Source organism: Schistocerca nitens, chromosome 3 (genome assembly GCF_023898315.1).
Source record: "Schistocerca nitens isolate TAMUIC-IGC-003100 chromosome 3, iqSchNite1.1, whole genome shotgun sequence".
Lineage (NCBI taxonomy): Eukaryota > Metazoa > Arthropoda > Insecta > Orthoptera > Acrididae > Schistocerca > Schistocerca nitens.
The window spans coordinates 892,031,911-892,050,916 of NC_064616.1; the positions used below are offsets into that span (position 1 = coordinate 892,031,911).

General features: G+C 37.6%; 1 protein-coding gene across 5 annotated transcripts in view; it reads left to right on the forward strand.

Annotated features, from left to right (window-relative positions):
• LOC126248948 (transmembrane protein 183-like) overlaps positions 1-18,511 on the forward strand; it is a 116,186-nt gene extending 97,675 nt beyond the window's left edge. For 4 of the 5 annotated variants that reach the window (XM_049950475.1, XM_049950477.1, XM_049950478.1 and 1 more), the window contains one exon: positions 14,280-18,508. In XM_049950475.1, coding sequence (XP_049806432.1) covers positions 14,280-14,552 — 273 coding nt within the window. In that variant the 3' untranslated portion in view covers positions 14,553-18,508. Of the gene's footprint in view, positions 1-14,279 lie in introns of all 5 variants that reach the window. The other variant, XR_007545565.1, reaches the window with a different exon arrangement.
• Positions 18,512-19,006: the final 495 nt, after the last annotated feature.

Here is a 19,006-nt window from a genome sequence, read left to right on the forward strand (position 1 = left end):
CTTTTAAGAGTCATGAAAGAGGTTTGTATAAATGGAAGAGACCTGGAGACACCGGAAGGTTTCAGATTGCTTATATAATGGTAAGATAGACATTTCAGAACCAGGATTTTAAATTGCACGACATTTCCAGGGGCAGGTGTAGACTCGGACCACAATTTATTGGTTATGAACTGTAGATTATAACTAAACAAAATGCAAAAAGGTAGGAATATAAGGAAATGGGACCTGGGAGAACAAATAAAAACCTTGAGGTTTGCCAATGACATTGTAATTCTGTCAGACACAGCAAAGGACTCAAAAGAGCAGTTGAATGGAATGGACAATGTCTTGAAAGGAGAGTATAAGATGAACATCAACAAAAGCAAAATGAGGATAATGGAATGTAGTCAAATTAAATCAGGCAATGTTAAGGGAATTAGATTAGGAACTAAGGTACTTAAAGTAGTAGATGAGTTTTGCTATTTGGGCAGCAAAATAATGGTTGGTGGTCAAAGTGGAGATGATATAAAATGTAGACTGGCAATGGCAAGAAAGGTTTTCTGAAGAAGAGAAATTTGTTAACATGAAGTGTAGATTTAAGTGTCAGCAAGTCTCTTCAGAAAGTATTTGTATGGAGTGTAGCCCTGTATGGAAGTGAAACATGGATGATGAACAGTTTAGACAAGAAGAAAATAAAAGCTTTTCAACTGTGGTGCTCCAGAAGAATGCTGAAGATTAGATGATTAGATAATGTAACTAATGAGGAGGTACTGAATAGAACTGGGGAGAAAAGTAATTTGTGGCACAACTTGACTAGAAGAGGAGATTGGTTGGGAGAACATCTTCTGAGACATCAAGGGATGATCACCAATTCACTACTGGAGGGAAGAGTGTGTGTGTGTGTGTGTGTGTGTGTGTGTGTGTGTGTGTGTGTGTGTGTGTGAGGGGGGGGGGGGGGGGTAAAATTGTAGAGGGAAACAGAGACATGAATACAGTAAGCATATTCAGAACGATGTAGGCCGCAGTAGTTACTCAGAGGTGAAGAGACTTGCACAGCATAGAATAGGATGGGGAGTTGCATCAAACCATTCTTCTGACTGAAGACCACAACAGCAACAAGGAAAAGATAATGCTACTCATGGTAAAGATGACACATTGATCTGCAAACAGGCATAAAGATGACACATTGATCTGCAGACAGGCACATGAAAAGATACTTACACATTAGCTTTCGGCCAAAGCCTTCTTCAGGAAAGGAAAAACAAAACCACACACACTCTCTCTCACACCACACACACACACACACACACACACACACACACACACACACACACCCCTTCATTCACACAAACAAGCGGTCATATGTGTGTGAGGTATGCTTGCTTGTGTGAATGAGTTTATATATATATGTGTTTGTTAGTTTGTTTTTACTTTTCTGGAGAAGGTTTTGGCCGAAAGCTAATGCGTGTCTTTTCATTGTACCTGTCTGCAACCCAGTGTGTCCTCTTTCCAGTGAGTAGCAATCTATCTTTCTAAATTTTAAAGATGTTGTGAGGTTATTCATCTTCTGATTTTGCCTCACATAAGGATGTGAAAATAAAACCATCTCCGTTCTTTGGACTTCCAAAGATTTTCAGCCAGAGGACTTACATTCTGTCCCTTACATTCATTAAATATTTTCTTTGCATCTATCTGTCAATGCTGTGCTTTGTACGTTGCTCAGCTAAATTTTGTTGATGTTGTAATAGTCTTCAGTCCAAAGAGTAGTTTGAAGCAGCTCTCCACACTAGTTTATCCTCCCTCAAAACTTCACTCCATTGCCGAACTGATATTTCCTTAAAGCCACAGGATGTGATCCATCAACCAGTCCCTTCTTTTAGTAAAGTTGTGCCATAATTTTTTCCCCATGCCCCCACTCCAAATTTGCTTCAGTGCCTTCTCATTAGTTAGTTGATCATCCCATCTAATAATGAGCTTGTATGACCCTAGTTGTTCTTGTGCCCTAAAACAAAATAACGAAACCAATCCCGTCCAATTTTTAAAATCCTTCTGTAGCGACATATTTCATAAGCTCCTATTCTCTTCTTGGCCACACTGTTCATCATCCACATTTCATTTCCCTACAAAGCGTCACTCTAAACAATTGCTTTAAGAGAAGACTTCCTCACAAACGAATTTTTATTCAATTTTAATAACTTTATCTTTTTCAGAAGCTTTTTTATTGTTACTGTCAGTCTGCCTTCAGCATCCTTCTGTTTACTTCGGTCAGTCACTTATTTTGCCACCCACATAACAAAACTCAGCGCCTTTAAAGTGTAATTCCTCAATCTAATACTCACAGTCTCATCTGATTTAATCCGACTGCATTCCAATAACCTTGTTTTTTGGTTTGTTGGTGTTCATCTTATAAACTCTCTTTCAAGATACTGCCCATTCTGTTCATCTGCTCTTACAAGTCCTTTGCCATTTCTGACAGAATTGTCATCATAGGCAAACCACAAAGTTTTAATTTCTTTTTGGTGAACTGCAATTCACTTTCCAAATTTCTCCTTGGTTTCCTTTGCAACTTAATCAGTATACATATTGAATTACATCAAGAATAGTGTACCGTGCTGACTCACTCTGGTCTCAACTACTGCTTTTGTTACATGCCGTGTGACCCTTATGAATGCAGTCTGGTTTCTGTACAAGTTGTATATAACCTTTCACTCTATGTATTTCCATTATACCTTGAGCGTTTCAAAGAGTGCATTCCAGTCATCATTGTAAAAAGCTTTATGTAAGTCTACAAATTCCATGAACATAAGTGTGCTTCCTTTTGACCTATCTTCTAAGATGATTTGTAGGATCAGTATTGTTTCATGTACTCCTATATTTCTGTGGAACCAAAACTAATTTTCCCCAATGTTGGCTTATAAAAAAATTTTCCCATTCTTCTGTAAACAGTTCGTGGCAGTATTTTGTATCCATGATTTATGAAGCTGATATTTTGGCAACACTCACAGCTGTCAGAACCTGTCTTTGGAATTTGAATTATCACAGTCTTCATGAAGTCTGTGGTTATCTCATATATTTTGTGTCCCAAGGGAATAGTTTTGTCATATCTGGCTTTCCCAAGGACCTTAATTATTCTGAAGGAATATCATCTACTCTAGGAACACTGTTTTAACTTTTTTTCTGTGCTCTGTCGTATTCTTTTCACAGTATCATATCTCCCATCTCATTTTATCTGCTTCTTTGTTTTCTGTAACAATGTCTTGAAGTTTGGTTCCCTTGTATAGTCCTTCAGGGTCTACCTTTCAGCCTTACTTTCTTTGTTTAATACTAGCTTGTGATTTGAGCTATTTGTATAAGTGCTCCTCTTCTTTTTGAAGGTCTCTTTAATTTTCTTATAGGTTGCATCTATCTTTCTGGTAGGTATTCATGCTTCTGCACCCTTGCATTTGTCCTCCAGCCATTCTTGCTTTACAGTTTGGCACTTTCAGACAATCTCGTTTTTAGTTCTGTATTGCCTTTTGCCTGCTTCATTTGCTGCATTTTTATATTTCTTCTTTTCAGCAGTTAAACCCAATATCATGTGTATTATCAATGATTTCTACTTGAACGTGTAATTTCCTCCTGTTTGACTTGTGCTGCCTTCACTATTTCATCTCTCAAAGTTACCCATTTTTCTTCTGCTGTATTCATTCCTTATTTGTCCGTCAATCATTGCTTAATGTTCTCTTTGAAACTCTCGAGAACATCTGGTTCTTTTTGTTTATCGAGGTCCCATTTCCTTAATTTCCTACCTCTCTGTATTTCATTTTGTTTCAATCTTCAGTTCATAAGAAATAAATTATAGTCAGATTGTACATCTGTTCCTGGAGATGTTTTACAGTTTAAAATCTGGCTTCAAAATCCCTGTCTGACCATTTCATAATCTATGTGAAACCTCCGTGTGTGCAGGGCTCTCTTCCACATATACAGCCACATTGCACGGTTTTAAAAACAAGTGTTTGTGCCAAAGTGTGCCCTGTGCAGAATTCCACCTGGAGGCTTCCGGTTTCATTCCTTTCTCCAGTCCATATTCTCATACTGTTTTTCCTTAACTTCCTTTTCTCATACTATCAAATTCAAGGTACCCATCACAATTAAATTTTGATTCGCAGTAACTATCATAATAATTTCTTTTACTTTATCATACATTCTTTCAATTTCTTTTTTATATGTGGAACTGGTGGACATGTAAACTTGTACTGTTGTGGTGGGTGTTGGCTTTGTATCAGTTGGCTACAGAAATGGAGTCACTATTTTGTTCACAGTAGCTTACCTATATTCCTAAATTCACATTCTGTATTAGGCCAGATTCTGCACTACCGTTATTTGATTTTGTGTTCACAACCAGAAGTTCTGCTCTTCCTGTTACCATACTTCACTGATTCCCACTGTATCTAACCTCAACCTATCCATTCCTGTTTTTAAATTCTCTAATCTACCTATCCTGCTAAGGGACCTAACATTCCGAGCTCCAATCCCTAGAATATCAGGTTTCTTTTTCCTGATGACAAGTACCTCCTTAATAGTCCCCATCTCATGATCCAAATCTGGGAGTGTTTTACCTCTGGAATATTTTAGCCAAGAGGGTGCCGCCATCATTAAGCCTTATAGTATAATTCCATGTCCTCTGGAAATATAACTGCTGTAGTTTCCTCATGCTTTGTCATTTGCAGTACCAACATAGCAAGGTCACAAGGCCACTTTGGTACTAGGCCAAGTTAGTCAATCATCCTGAATGTTGCTCATACAGATACTGAAATGTAAATAAGTTATACACAACTGCAACCAGTCACTTTTTTGAATAATAATGCTTTATTCCATAAACCGGTTCTCAAACCTTTTCAGGTTCATCTTCAGATGGTTTCGGGAGGATCCGGGAAGTTACATCATTACTGGTAGTAGCATAATGCTGGGTGCTGGTTCTATGGCAGAAAGATGGGTCATACTTTAATGTATCGCCATGACCATAGCTTATCTGTCGATATGGATGTAAATTTAGTTTTTACTTACTGTGACAGTATAGGCGGCTTTTTTTAGATATGTCTGCATCCATTTTGATGTCCAGAACACTTTCACACGAACTATATTAGTTTACACTTTACCAGCATCCAGCATGTGCTTGACAACTGTTGCTTGTAACAAAGATCTTGACAGAAAGATATGGCATAACCTACTTTGTACAGAGATGTAATTTGTTGTTCTTTACATGTGTTAAAGTCGATATAAGGGCAAGTATTTTAATGGCGATAACATGAGAGCACGAGATAAAATAAATAAATAAATTACTACAAGAACAAATTTCAGGTGATCTGATATCTTATTTCTACTTCTATATTACAGGCAGTTTTTTTTAGTAGCAATTATCATGTTTGGCATTAACATGAATCCCAAGGAATCAATAATACAGGGTTATTGTATCTGCAATGAGATGCAGTTGTCTGTATGACTAGGGCCTGTGTATTTAAATTAATAATAAATCTTCAGATGAACTGTTGGCTTATTTTTGTTGTTACGTTAACATGATCTGGGGTATTATCAAGAGCAGATTCTGTTTATTTTAGCTAAAGGTACATGTATAAGAGTTATAGTGATTGTAATGGACTAAAGCTGTTTGTATGGCTGTACATTTAATATTTAAAAAATCATGAACAAAAATTCTTTAACTGTTGACTTATTTTTATTCTAACATTAGAGTGATCAGGGATATTGGTAGAGGCAGTTTGTTTGTTCCAGCTAGAATTAATATGTATAAAGTACTGATTTATGTTAGCAATGGAGAGCTTTAACATTTAGAGATATGGTACAGGTCTTATTTTGTGGTAGTATATTACATTGACACCGGTGTGGTTAGGATGTAAGGAGAGGGAGGGGGTGGGTCACTGGGAGGGGGGGGGGGGTTGGGGAGCCGGTGTAGGGTTCGTTGGGTGGTTACGTGTTTTGTACTAGTAGATCTTCAAAGTTCTGAAGGAAAAATTTGTTTCTCAGTTCAGTTTGATCATTGAGTAGGTAGTCAGGTGCTGTATTTGTGTAGATAAATATTTCAATTTCTTCAAGGTGGTCAAGTATTGTGCCTTTGTTGGCAAAATGTAGTATTCGGAGATTCTGTTCTATGTTGTTTGCAGAATGATTGTGTCGGGCAAGATGTGAAGCAAAGCTGGACTTGTTCAGGCTGTTGAGACGGAGTGCATCAATGTGTTCTTTAAATCTTGTTGCGAAGCTTCTACCAGTTTGTCCAATGTAGAAACTAGGACATGAGTTGCAAGTGAGCTTGTACACACCTGACTTTTGATACTGTTGTATAGTGGTTTTGGTGCTGTGTATGATTTTATTTTAGAAGCTTCACAACAAGATTTAAAGAACACATTGAAGCATTTAGGCTATCATCGTCTTTTGCACTTCCAATTCTTATCGTCTTTTGCACTTCCAATTCTTATCGTCTTTTGCACTTCCAATTCTTATCGTCTTTTGCACTTCCAATTCTTATCGTCTTTTGCACTTCCAATTCTTATCGTCTTTTGCACTTCCAATTCTTATCGTCTTTTGCACTTCCAATTCTTATCGTCTTTTGCACTTCCAATTCTTATCGTCTTTTGCACTTCCAATTCTTATCGTCTTTTGCACTTCCAATTCTTATCGTCTTTTGCACTACCAATTCTTATCGTCTGTTGCACTACCAATTCTTATCGTCTTTGGATTGTCCTTGTACCATTCTCTCATTGTGTATTCCAGTGCACAGTTGAACAGTAATGTTGATAGGCAGTCACCTTGTCTTAGCCCTGTTTTTATGAGGAATGGTTCCGAAATTTCTCCTCTAAACTTCACTTTTGATTTGGTGTTGGTTAGAGTGAGTTGTATTATTTTAATTAGTTTTGGCTGGAGTCCTAGATTTCTTAAAATTTTTAATACTGGAGGTCTGTGGAGACAGTCATGTGCCTTCTTAAAATCTACAAATGTTATTGGCAGAGGTTTGTTCCGTTTCTTGTAGTATGCCATAATCAATTTTAAACTAATTATCTGCTCTGCACAGCTTCTCCATGGTCTGAAACTTCCCTGACATTCCCCTAACTCCTGTTCTAATTGCTCATTGATTCTTTCATATTGGATCTTGGATAGAATTTTGTATGTGCAATCTAGGAGAGAGTTCCTCTGTAGTTGTCTGGGTTGCTCTTATCTCCCTTTTTGTGTAGTGGGTGGCTGATAGCTTTGGTCCAGTGTTTGGGGAATCTTTCTGTTACCCAAATTTTTGTTAGAGCCATGTGTAAGGAGGTCTTGACTGTGTCACTCGCATATTTCCACATTTCAACAAAAACCTGATCTTCTCCACATGCCTTATAATTTTTTTTTGTTCTTTAAGAATTTTTTCTACTTCTTGGAAAGTTGGAGGGTCTAGTTTGTTAGGTTTGGTTTTTATTGGGGTACTTATGTTGATTTGTAAGGGTTCTTTGGGTTCCTCACAATTCAGAAGTTTGTTAAATGCTTTTGTCATGATTTTTGCATTTTCCTTGTTACTGTGTGTCATTCTTCCATCTTCATCTTTCAGTATTAGTGTAGGGGCTTCATATTGTTGTAGTTGTTTCCCAAAGATTTTATAGTAGTTCCTGGAGTTGGTTTTATGATAATTACCTTCTATAGAGTTTATAATATCCTTATGGAATCCTCTCTTGCTTCGTCTAATATTTTGTGTGAATTTTTTTCTTTAATTTTTAGGTTGATGGCATTGTCTTCAGTTTTATGTGTTTGAAACTTTAACCATGCTTGGTGTCTATCTTCATGGAATTTGTCACATTCTGATGTCCACCATGCATGTTTCCTTTGTAGGTTCAAGGGAGCTAGATTCTCTGCTTCTTTTTTAAGATTAGGCACTAGTTGTTGTAGATCATCCGTTAATTTGATGGTTTGTGTTATTTGTTGGTATTTATTATTTTTAATTAGCTGATGTGAGTCAAACCTCCTTTTTATTTTATTAGTTTTTCCTGTCCTCTTCTTTAACGGAGTGAATTTGATTTTAATTTTAACTATATAATTGTCTGAGCCTGTGTCTACTCCTCTCAGTACTTTAACATTGTGGATCTCCTTATGAAAAATTTTGTCCATACAGACATGGTCTAGCTGCCACTCCCCCTTCCTCCAGTCTGGATGTTTCCATGTTTTATGTTTACTTGGCTTCCTCTTAAAGTATGTTGATTTAGATATAAGGTTGTGTTCTCTGCAGAGTTCTACAAGTCTTTGACCGTTTTTGTTCATAAATTTATGTGGACTCCATTTTCCAATTATATCTTCATATTTCCTTTCATCTCCCAACTGAGCCTTGAAATCTCCCAATAAGATTTTTACATTCTTTTTATTTACTCTGTTCAGTTTTTTTTCTATAAGGTCCCAAAATTTATCTACTTCTTCCTTTGTTTTTGTTAGACAATTTTTTTTTCATTTGTTGGGGCATAAGCATTTGTTATTGTATAGGTTTTATTCATTGTTTTAAAGCTTAGTCGCAATTCTTGGTGATACTGCTTGGAAATCCGTTACTGAATCTGTTATTTTATGTTTACTAAAAACCCTGTTCCAAACTGGGGACATTATTTCATTGCCCTCGGTCCTGGTTTCCCATTATAAATTCTGTATCCTTGTGATTCAAATGGGTCCTCTGTGGTGTTTCTCATTTCTTGGATCCCTGTTGTTAAAACTTTTTGTTTATTTAGTTCATCTGTGAGCTCCTTGAGTTTTCCGGTCTGAAGTAGTGAGTTTATGTTGTGTGTTGCTATATAATTTATCTGCTCATGTTTAATCTTCTTTTTTGTGTTTTAGTGTGCATTTTGATGGCTGCAAACGCTCAGATTCATTGCTGTCTTCTAGTTGACTACCCACCGAATCCGATGTAGCCTTTTCCTGCCTTTTCGAGCAGGACGGTGGAATTTTTTTCCTAAAAGATCTTTCCATTTTTGACATTCGAAGGTTGTCAGCCTTAGTTGGAGCAAGCTCCGATTTACAACTGGGCCTATTAAGCCATGGAAAATTCAAAATTTAAAATTTTAAATAACTTGCACCTTTTTCAGTTATTCTATTTGGTTACTTTTCAACTGTCTCAAAATACAAATAATTTGTGAAGGGAATAGCATGCTTTTAAATTATTTTCCATTTTTTCAGTATTTTTAGCAGTATATGTTCTTCCTTTGCTGAGTAATTTATGAACAGATTTATTACTGCCCACCACTTCATGTTATGATAACTTAACATCTTCATATGGCAGACATATGTTGTGGAACGATTTCAACCAGACTTGGTACACAAATCATTTACTATCTGGAGAGAGTCACTATGGAGATAAGAACCACCCACCTCTCAGAGGGGTGGGGGTGAAAAAGCAGTGTAGCCCACAATGTGAGAATACTCATGGTTCAGTTATCCAGTATTTGATAATGAGAACACTTAGAGACTTGCAGCAAACTGTACACATAATTTCAATGCTTTAAAAAACTTTTTCTTGCTGACGACCCCCACAAAATGATGAAAGGAAGAAAAGTTTATTGCATACTACAGTTTTGCTGTTCATGCAGTAAAACTGCCACATGAAGCATGACATTTTAATTTATTGCTTCCTTACTACTGACAGTGTTCATGACACATTTTGCAGACAATATTCACATATACCACTAAATGTACAAGAAGAATTAAATCATTGTATGACACTTAGTTCAGGAGATACAATGTCATAAACACTGAATGCATGAAAAAGTACTGCATCATGCTAGACATTTAATTCTATTACTGTGTTGCTACTAACTCTATTTGCAGCACTTTCCACAGGCAGTATCTACATATGTTGCTAAATGTACCAACAAAAATATATCATTGTATGACATATAGTTCAAGAGATATGATGTCATAAATGTTAAGCTGTGTGAAAGTAAAACTGCAGGGCGAAATTCACTAGACATAGAGGTGAAATGTGTGTACAAATACATGTGAAATGTGTGTGAAATATCTTTGACCTGTGTGTATGAGAGCAATGCCATGGGTAAAAAACTCATTCGAAACCCCTATAATGGTTTCAATGCAATTTGGAACACACACCAGTTACAATCTGGAAAGAAATATTGTAGGGGTAAGAACCACCAGCCTGCTATTGGGGTGAGTGTGATAATATGGAGAGAGAAGGGAAGATGAGAAAATGGACAGACAATGAGGGGGTGGGGAGACAGGTGGAGGAGGAGGTGGATCTATAGAAGACTGGACTTGATAAATACCCAGGCAGTGCTGGGTGGCTCAGCTAGTTTCACATAAATTTCAAATAAGCACCTCTATGTGCTACTGAGAAAAATGGGTCTTGACAGACAGACAACAAAGTGGACCTATAAGAATCCAGTTTTGACTGATTGAGGCAAAAGTGGAGAATCTAGAAGACATCGATGTCTTTGTAGCTTCGTTTATGTACACATGCGTTGCAATGCAGTGGGTATATAAATGATGAGAGTTGCAATTCTCTGAGACTGGTAGAAAGGTCAACAAAGTCTGTTAGTGTTTTTTTGTGTTTAATTTAGGGTCTAAAAGGGGTATGAACAGCATCAGATATTGAGTGATCATTGTGAAAGACATGGAGATTCCACATATGCGTGTGAGACAGCATTATGAATATCTGACAGAGTTTGAAATGGGCCTCGTTGTGGGTTTTCATTTGGCTGGCTGGTTGAATCATCAGTATACAGATTTGTGGGGCATTGAGATGTGACAGTGATCTGATGTTGGACTGCATGGGAATATGAGGGTAAGCATACTCGTCATAAAGTCTCCGGCTGACCATGGCTGATTGCCAAAAGGGAGGAGTGCCTTCCTGTGCACGAAACACATCGTAATCCCTTCGCATCTGTGCCTGTCACCCAAGAATGAGTAATGAACTTCCTGCAACCTTCTGCATCGTCCCACACTGTCAGCCAGAGATTAACAGCAACTGCGCAAGGGAGTTGCCATCAAATGTGTAGGCTGCCATTTGAGTGGTCCCATGGCCGGGAAGTATAAGACAGGTAATGATGAATGTCATCACTTTGTGTTCACTGATGAATCACAATTCTGCACTACCACAGATGACTATCATCAGCAAATATGGTGACAACCTGGCAAGAGGTCCCCATTCTTCAAATGTTTAGGAGAGGCACAGAGGAGAATAGATATGGGGGGGGGGGGGGGGGGGGGGGAGACAGGCGGAAGAGGAAATTGACCAATAGAAGATTGGACTAAATGAATACATCTACATCTGCATCCATACTCCGCAAGCCACCCGACGGTGTGTGGCGGAGGGTACCCTGAGTACCTCTATCGGTTCTCCCTTCTATTCCAGTCTCGTATTGTTCGTGGAAAGGAGGATTGTCGGTATGCTTCTGTGTGGGCTCTAATCTCTCTGATTTTATCCTCATGGTCTCTTCACGAGATATACGTAGGAGGGAGCAATATACTGCTTGACTCTTCGGTGGAGGTATGTTCTCGAAACTTTAACAAAAGCCCGTACCGAGCTACTGAGCGTATCTCCTGCAGAGTCTTCCACTGGAGTTTATCTATCATCTCCGTAACGCTTTCGCGATTACTAAATGATCCTGTAACAAAGCGCGCTTCTCTCTGTTGGATCTTCTCTATCTCTTCTATCAACCCTATCTGGTACGGATCCCACACTGCTGAGCAGTACTCAAGCAGTGGGCGAACAAGCGTACTGTAACCTACTTCCTTTGTTTTCAGATTGCATTTCCTTAGGATTCTTCCAATGAATCTCACTCTGGCATCTGCTTTACCGACGATCAACTTTATATGATGAAACTTCCTGGCAGATTAAAACTGTGTGCCCGACCGAGACTCGAACTCGGGACCTTTGCCTTTCGCGGGCAAGTGCTCTACCATCTGAGCTACCGAAGCACGACTCACGCCCGGAACTCACAGCTTTACTTCTGCCAGTATCTCGTCTCCTACCTTCCAATTTTTACAGAAGCTCTCCTGCAGATTTTAGGCCTTGAGAACACAAAATCCTGCAAATTTTTAGTCTATTACCAACATAAAGCTTGTTTCTTCTGAAAATTTGAGTGTCCAGCAAACACAGGCTTTGTACAAACTGTGGCAATTGGAAAAATTTCTGTGTTGACAGTCTGCTCTCGTGATGCATGAATGCCTCTGCTGCCTCTTACACAGTGTGTTCTCCTACACAAAAACACTCAGCCTGGGAGGCGTGGGTGCACCACCTTATACGTGCTCTCCCCAAATCCACTACTGTCTTGAACTGCCCTGTGTAAAATTTAGAAAAAGACATTTATGTAAATTTGGCAATCGTGACATCAAGGTTACTACAACAGTTCTTTCCTTCTTTCCATGTCTGTCATTTTGAGACCTTAGTCAGTTCTACATATACTGTATCTATTTTAATCTCTAAAATGGTAAATTGATCAAACCTATATGAAACAACGCAAACCTGCCTAAATATTATTTGACTGATTAAGGGTCCACATCATTTTGAAGTAGCTACTTATGCACTTTTTTATTGATGCTGCAAACTTTACACATTTCTTACCAGTTTTCAATTAGTCAGTTTTCAGAATTGCCAATTCAATTAAATCTTTATTTTACCAAGAAATTTATCTTCTGTTTACAAAGGAAGACATTTACGTAGGAAGATAGGTAATGCAATACCTACATCACGTTGTCATCTTACATGTACATGCTTGCAATATTGCATTGTGGCTTAGTTTGTTTATTGCTTACTTTTAAATTGTTTTGTTGTGTCTGAAGTGCTTCATGAATGACTAAGATATTTTGGCTGAATGTAGCTGTTACCAGTAGCTATTATTTAATACAGTGTGCACATTTTAGATATACAGATGTAACAGTAATTAAAGTTTTGTTAATTAGTGTAATAATATATTTACTTTATATGCCATAACATTGTCAGTTTTCATCGTGGAGTGTTGATGAGCTCATCTCATCAATACAAATAAAAATGTGCACTCAAATTTTTCATAGCATTGATGTACCATACAAAACTTGAGTTTCATGGGATGCTACCACCAACAATCAAAGCTACATATTGGTTTTTCTGTAGACAGTGTGTACAGAACTCAGATTTCTCCTTCTCCTCCTCCTCCTCCTCTCCCTCCTCTCCCTCGAGAGAACCCAGCCTGGCACACTTGCAAATGCTGTCACAAAAATAACCACCTCTGGTTGCACTAAAGCTCCACCTTTTACCCTTTGGTGTAGCCCTATTGGCTGCCCATTCACTGTTTTTCTCATCCTGGCATCCTGTGCTTTTTGGCTCATGTTATGTCTTGCAGCTCGGGGTCTTTCTCTATGTTCTGCCACTTTGTCATGTCGTATGATCAACAATTAACAAAAAATTGTGCGTATCTTAAAATTTGTGGAGTAATTGTTATGTTACAGTGGCTTGTGCTGCTTTAGTCAGAACATAAAATAGTATCGGGCAATATTAGATACCATTCATTATACACAGGGTGGCCAGAAACAGTCTGAAAAGATTTTAAGGGTGTTTCAGCATAGGTTGTGCTGCAAAATAATTGTTAAGAAACACAAGTTTGATATATTGCACCATTCTTGATTTAGTTAACATTGAAGTTAGCCAATCAGTTCATTGTGTGCGCAAATCAAAGGGATCTGCCAGAGGCCGTGGTGCCAAGTGTTCTATTTTGCTACTATCCATTGTCCAATTTTCACATCACTCTTGTTCAGTTTGAGGGAACCAAACCAAGAACACATTTGGCAACACTGTCTCTGACAGGTTGCTTGAATTTGCACAGGAAATGACCTGACTGGCTAACTTCAATGCTTATGAAATCGGAAATGGTGCAACATATTTTTTTTTTTCTCCCCCCCCCCCCCCCCTTGCCGATTATTTCTCAATGCAGCCTACCCTGCAGTGCCCTTAAAAGCTTTTCAGACTTTTTCTGATCACCCTGTAAATGCTTTTAATATTTTAAATAAAGAAAATAATGGCACCATTTATACATTAGAAATTAATGACAAAATCTGTAGCCGTAAAGTCTTTGAATTTTTCTTCTCAAGTGCATAACAAGATTCACAGTTTTATGCTAGGTTTGCATTCCAGTTAACTTTAATGAGGAGAAATATCTGATTCCCTCAGTTTCTGTGTCTGAAGGATTTGGTTGCCTTTTATCAGTGTAATTCATTACTTCTGTTTACTGATAAGTATTTTCTCTGTTTTGCTTATATTAATGTGAGAAATCTTGTCATGTAAATAAAATCTGTGTTTTTTTTTCCCCCAGTTGACCTGTTCACAGATTACAACTCCACCCCTAGTGCTCATTGGACTGGTACTGCGAAGTATCACATTTCCTACTCCTGCAGATCCAGGTGCCCATGTGCAAATTAGTGTGGGTGATAATTATGTTGCATCACCACCCAAGATCAGCATTGTCCTTAACAAAGTGATTGCTGTACAAATGACAGACTGGTGGCACCCATGTTTCTCTCACACACACCCATTCCAGTCAATCTTGCATCCATGCTATGCTGACCCAGATGAATTACTGGGTTAAACACAAGTTTGTTTGAATACAATGTGTATGCATGGGTGTGACAACCCCTTCAGTGTGTGAAAAACATGGAGGAAATTGGTCTGAATTCATTTGTACATGCCACAATTTGGGCAAAAAAATGTTCACTCTGAAGGTACATACATTCTGCACATTTGTGTTACTCAGACAAATTAGCATGGGTGATAATTATATTGCATCATCACATCCATTTCAGTCAATGTTGCATCAACGCTGTGCACATGAATTATTGGGTTAATTGCAAGTTTATTTGAATGCAATATGTATGCAAAGATGTAACACCTGGCTCCCAGTCAGTGTGTAGATAAAGTAATGAATAATAAGTGTGTGAAAGGCTTGGAACAAAATGATCTTAATTCATTTGCACGTGCTACAATTTGGGCACAAAAAATGTTCATTCTGCAGGTACGTAAATTATGCACATATTTGTTACTCAGTCAAATTAGCGTGGGTGATAATTATATTGCATCACCATTGAAGATCAGTATATCCTTAACAGAGTGATTACTGTACAAATGACAACTTGTCATCCATATTTTTCACATACATGTCCATTTCAGTCAATGTTGCACCCATGTTGTGCAGATCCAGATGAATTATTGAGTTAATCACAAGCCTCAAATTCAGTGTGTAAAAAAAATGAATAAATAATGATTATGTGAAAGGCTTGGAACAAAATGATCTGAATTCATTTGGGCACAAAAAATGTTCATCCTGCAGGTACATAAATTATGCACATATGTGTTACTCAGTCAAAGTAGTGTGGGTGATAATTATATTGCATCACCACTCAGGATCAGTATAGTCCTTAACAGAGTGATTACTGTACAAATGACAGACTGGTCATCCATATTTTTCACATACACCTCAATTTCAGTCAATGTTGCACCCATGTTGTACAGACCCAGATGAATTATTGGGTTAATCACAAGCCTCACACTCAGTGTGTAGAGAAAGTAATGAATAATGATTATGTGAAAGGCTTGGAACAAAATGATCTGAATTAATTTGTACATGCCACAGTTTAGGCACAAAAAATGTTCATTCTGCAAGTACATAAATTATGCACATATGTGTTACTTAGTCAAGCCATCCCCCTCCCCTCCCCTTCACCCACTCAGTGTGTAGATAAAGTAGTGAATAATGTGCATGTGAAAGGCTTGGAATAAAATGATCTGGATTCATTTGTACATACCACAATTTGGGCACCAAAAATGTTCATTCTGCAGGTACATAAATTCTGCACATGTGTGTTACTCAGTCAGATTAGCATGGGTGATAATTATGTTGTATCACCACACAAGATCAGTATAGTCCTTAACAAAGTGATTACTGTACAAATGACAGACTGGTCATCCATGTTTTTCACATACACATCCTTTTCAGTCAAGGGTACAGACCCAGATAAATTATTGGGTTAATCAAAAATTTATTTGAATATAATATGTATGCATAGGTGTGACACCTGGCCTCCCACTCAGTGTGTAGATAAAATAGTGAATAATAAGTGTATGTAAGGCATGGAACAAACTGATCTGAATTCATTTGTACATGCCACAGTTTAGGCACAAAAAATGTTCATTCTGCAAGTACATAAATTATGCACATATGTGTTACTTAGTCAAGCCATCCCCCTCCCCTCCCCTTCACCCACTCAGTGTGTAGATAAAGTAGTGTATAATGTGCATGTGAAAGGCTTGGAACAAAATGATCTGAATTAATTTGTACATGCCACAGTTTAGGCACAAAAAATGTTCATTCTGCAGTTACATAAGTTCTGTGCATAAGTGTTATTCATTCGAGCCACCTCCTCCCATCCCTCCACCCACTCAGTGTGTAGATTAAGTAGTGAATAATGCACATGTGAAAGGCTTGGAACAAAATGATCTGGATTCATTTGTACATGCCACAATTTAGGCACAAAAATGTTCATCTGCAGGAACACAAGTTCTGCATGTATCTTTTACTCAGTCAAATTAGTATGAGTGAAAATTATATTGCATCACCATCCAGGATCAGTATAGTCCTTAACAAAGTGATTACTGTACAAATGACAGACTTGTCATCCATGTTTTTCACATTTGAGTCAATGTTGAACCCATGCTGTGCAGACCCAGATGAATTATTGGGTTAATCACAAGTTTATGTGAATAAAATATGTGTGCAAAGGTGTGACACCTGGCTTCCCACTCAGTGTGTAGATAAAATAGTGAATAATAAGTGTATGTAAGGCATGGAACAAACTGATCTGAATTCATTTGTACATGCCACAGTTTAGGCACAAAAAAATGTTCATTCTGCAGTTACATAAGTTCTGTGCATAAGTGTTATTCATTCGAGGTAGCTCTTCCCCTTCCCCCCACCCGCTCAATGTGTAGATTAAGTAGTGAATAATGTGTATGTGAAAGGCTTGGAATAAAATGATCTGGATTCATTTGTACATGCCACAATTTGGGCACAAAAAAATGTTCATTCTGCAAGTAAGCAAGTTCTGCGCATATATGTTAGTCGGTCAAATTAGCATGGGTGATAATTATATTGCATCATCACCCAGGATCAGTATAGTCCTTAACAAAGTGATTACTGTACAAATGACAGACTTGTCATCCATGTTTTTCACATACATATCGATTTCAGTCAATGTTGCACCCCTTTTGTGCAAACCCATATGAATTTTTGTGTTAATTAAAAGTTTATGTGAATAAAATATGTATGTATAGGTGTGACACCTGGCTTCCCACTCATTGTGTAGATAAAATAGTGAATAATAAGTGTGTGTAAGGCATTGAACGAACTGATCTGAATTCATTTGTACATGCCACAATTTAGGCACAAAAAATGGTTCATTCTGTAGTTACGTAAGTTCTGTGCATAAGTGTTATTCATTCAAGCCACCCCCCCTCCCCCTCCTCCACTCACCCCATCCACTCAATGTGTGGATTAAGTAGTGAATAATGTGCATGTGAAAGGCTTGGAACAAAATGATCTGGATTCATTTGTACATGCCACAATTCGGGCACAAAATATGTTCATTCTGCAAGTACGTAAGTTTTGCACATGTGTTACTCAGTCAAATTAGCGTGGGTGATAATTATATTGCATCACCACCCAGGATCATTATAGTCCTTAAGAAAATGATTAGTGTACAAATGACAGACTTGTCATTCATGTTTTTCACATACATATCGATTTCAATCAATGTTGCACCCATGTTGTGCAAACCCAGATGAATTTTTGTGTTAATCACAAGTTTATTTGAATGCAATGTATATGCAAAGATGTGATAACTCTCCCCTCCCCTCCCCTCCCCCCCTCCTCCTGCCACTCAGTGTGTAGATAAAGTAGTGAATAAAGAATGTGTGAAAGGCTTGGAACAAAATGATCTGAATTCATTGATATGTGCCACAATTTGGGCACAAAAAATGTTTATCCTGCAGCTACATAAATTATGTATATATGTGTTGAATCTGCAATCAGATCTAAATTATGTTGGTATTTGCATCCTATGAGTACTAAGTCTGTAAATTTTGATTGTTAAGGTATTGGAGAAAATTAAAGTAGTAGCTAGATGTAGCAATAGCAATTGTGTTAAATTCCATGTATGATTGTTTCAGGTAGTAAATGAATATATATCTGTAACAATTTGATTCTGTAAGACTTAATTATCCAAATGTTAAGTGTTGTATAACCATATGTATTACATATTTATTTGCAACAGGATATTAAGAAATCATGTAATAATTAATAAATTTGATGTGTAAATGTTGATGGTTGTCAGAAAATAAAGTTGTAATCCTTATGATCACATGTTGAGTTGTTGTTTGTGTTGTTCTAGGTGCGTAAAGTAAATGAAGTCGCCATACTGAAGTAACCAAGCAGCTAAGTGCAAAAGTGTGCTGACAACAATGTTTAAAAAATGATGTGTTTGAAGAGAAAAATCTACAGGGAATAATAAATTATTGTGTTCATTTTTTCTATCCATTATCAGTGTACTGTTGTGGTAGAACTCTATTTAAGCAATAACAGTGGATAGAAATGCGTACAAAGTGAAATGCACGATGTGCACATGGTCAGGAATACAGTGACACGGAGTAGCCAGTGGTGGTAAAACAACTAATAGAAATTTGCTGTTAGGTTGATATGGTGCGGCAACAATCACTAGCATAGCAATGAGTTAACTAATAATTGAAGACCTCAAGTAGCAAAAGTTATATACATGGGGTGGACAAAAATATGGAAACGCCAAAAATACATCACATTTCCATGCCTAATACGGTGTAAGAAACCCGCTGGCATTCAAAACAGCTTCCAGTTTTCTTGGAATGGATGAATATGGATCCTGAATGGTTTTCAAGTGTGTGTGTTATACCAGTGGAACAAGACTGACTGACCAAATGACATTTTTCCATAGTCCAGGTTTCATAGCTTCAGCATCA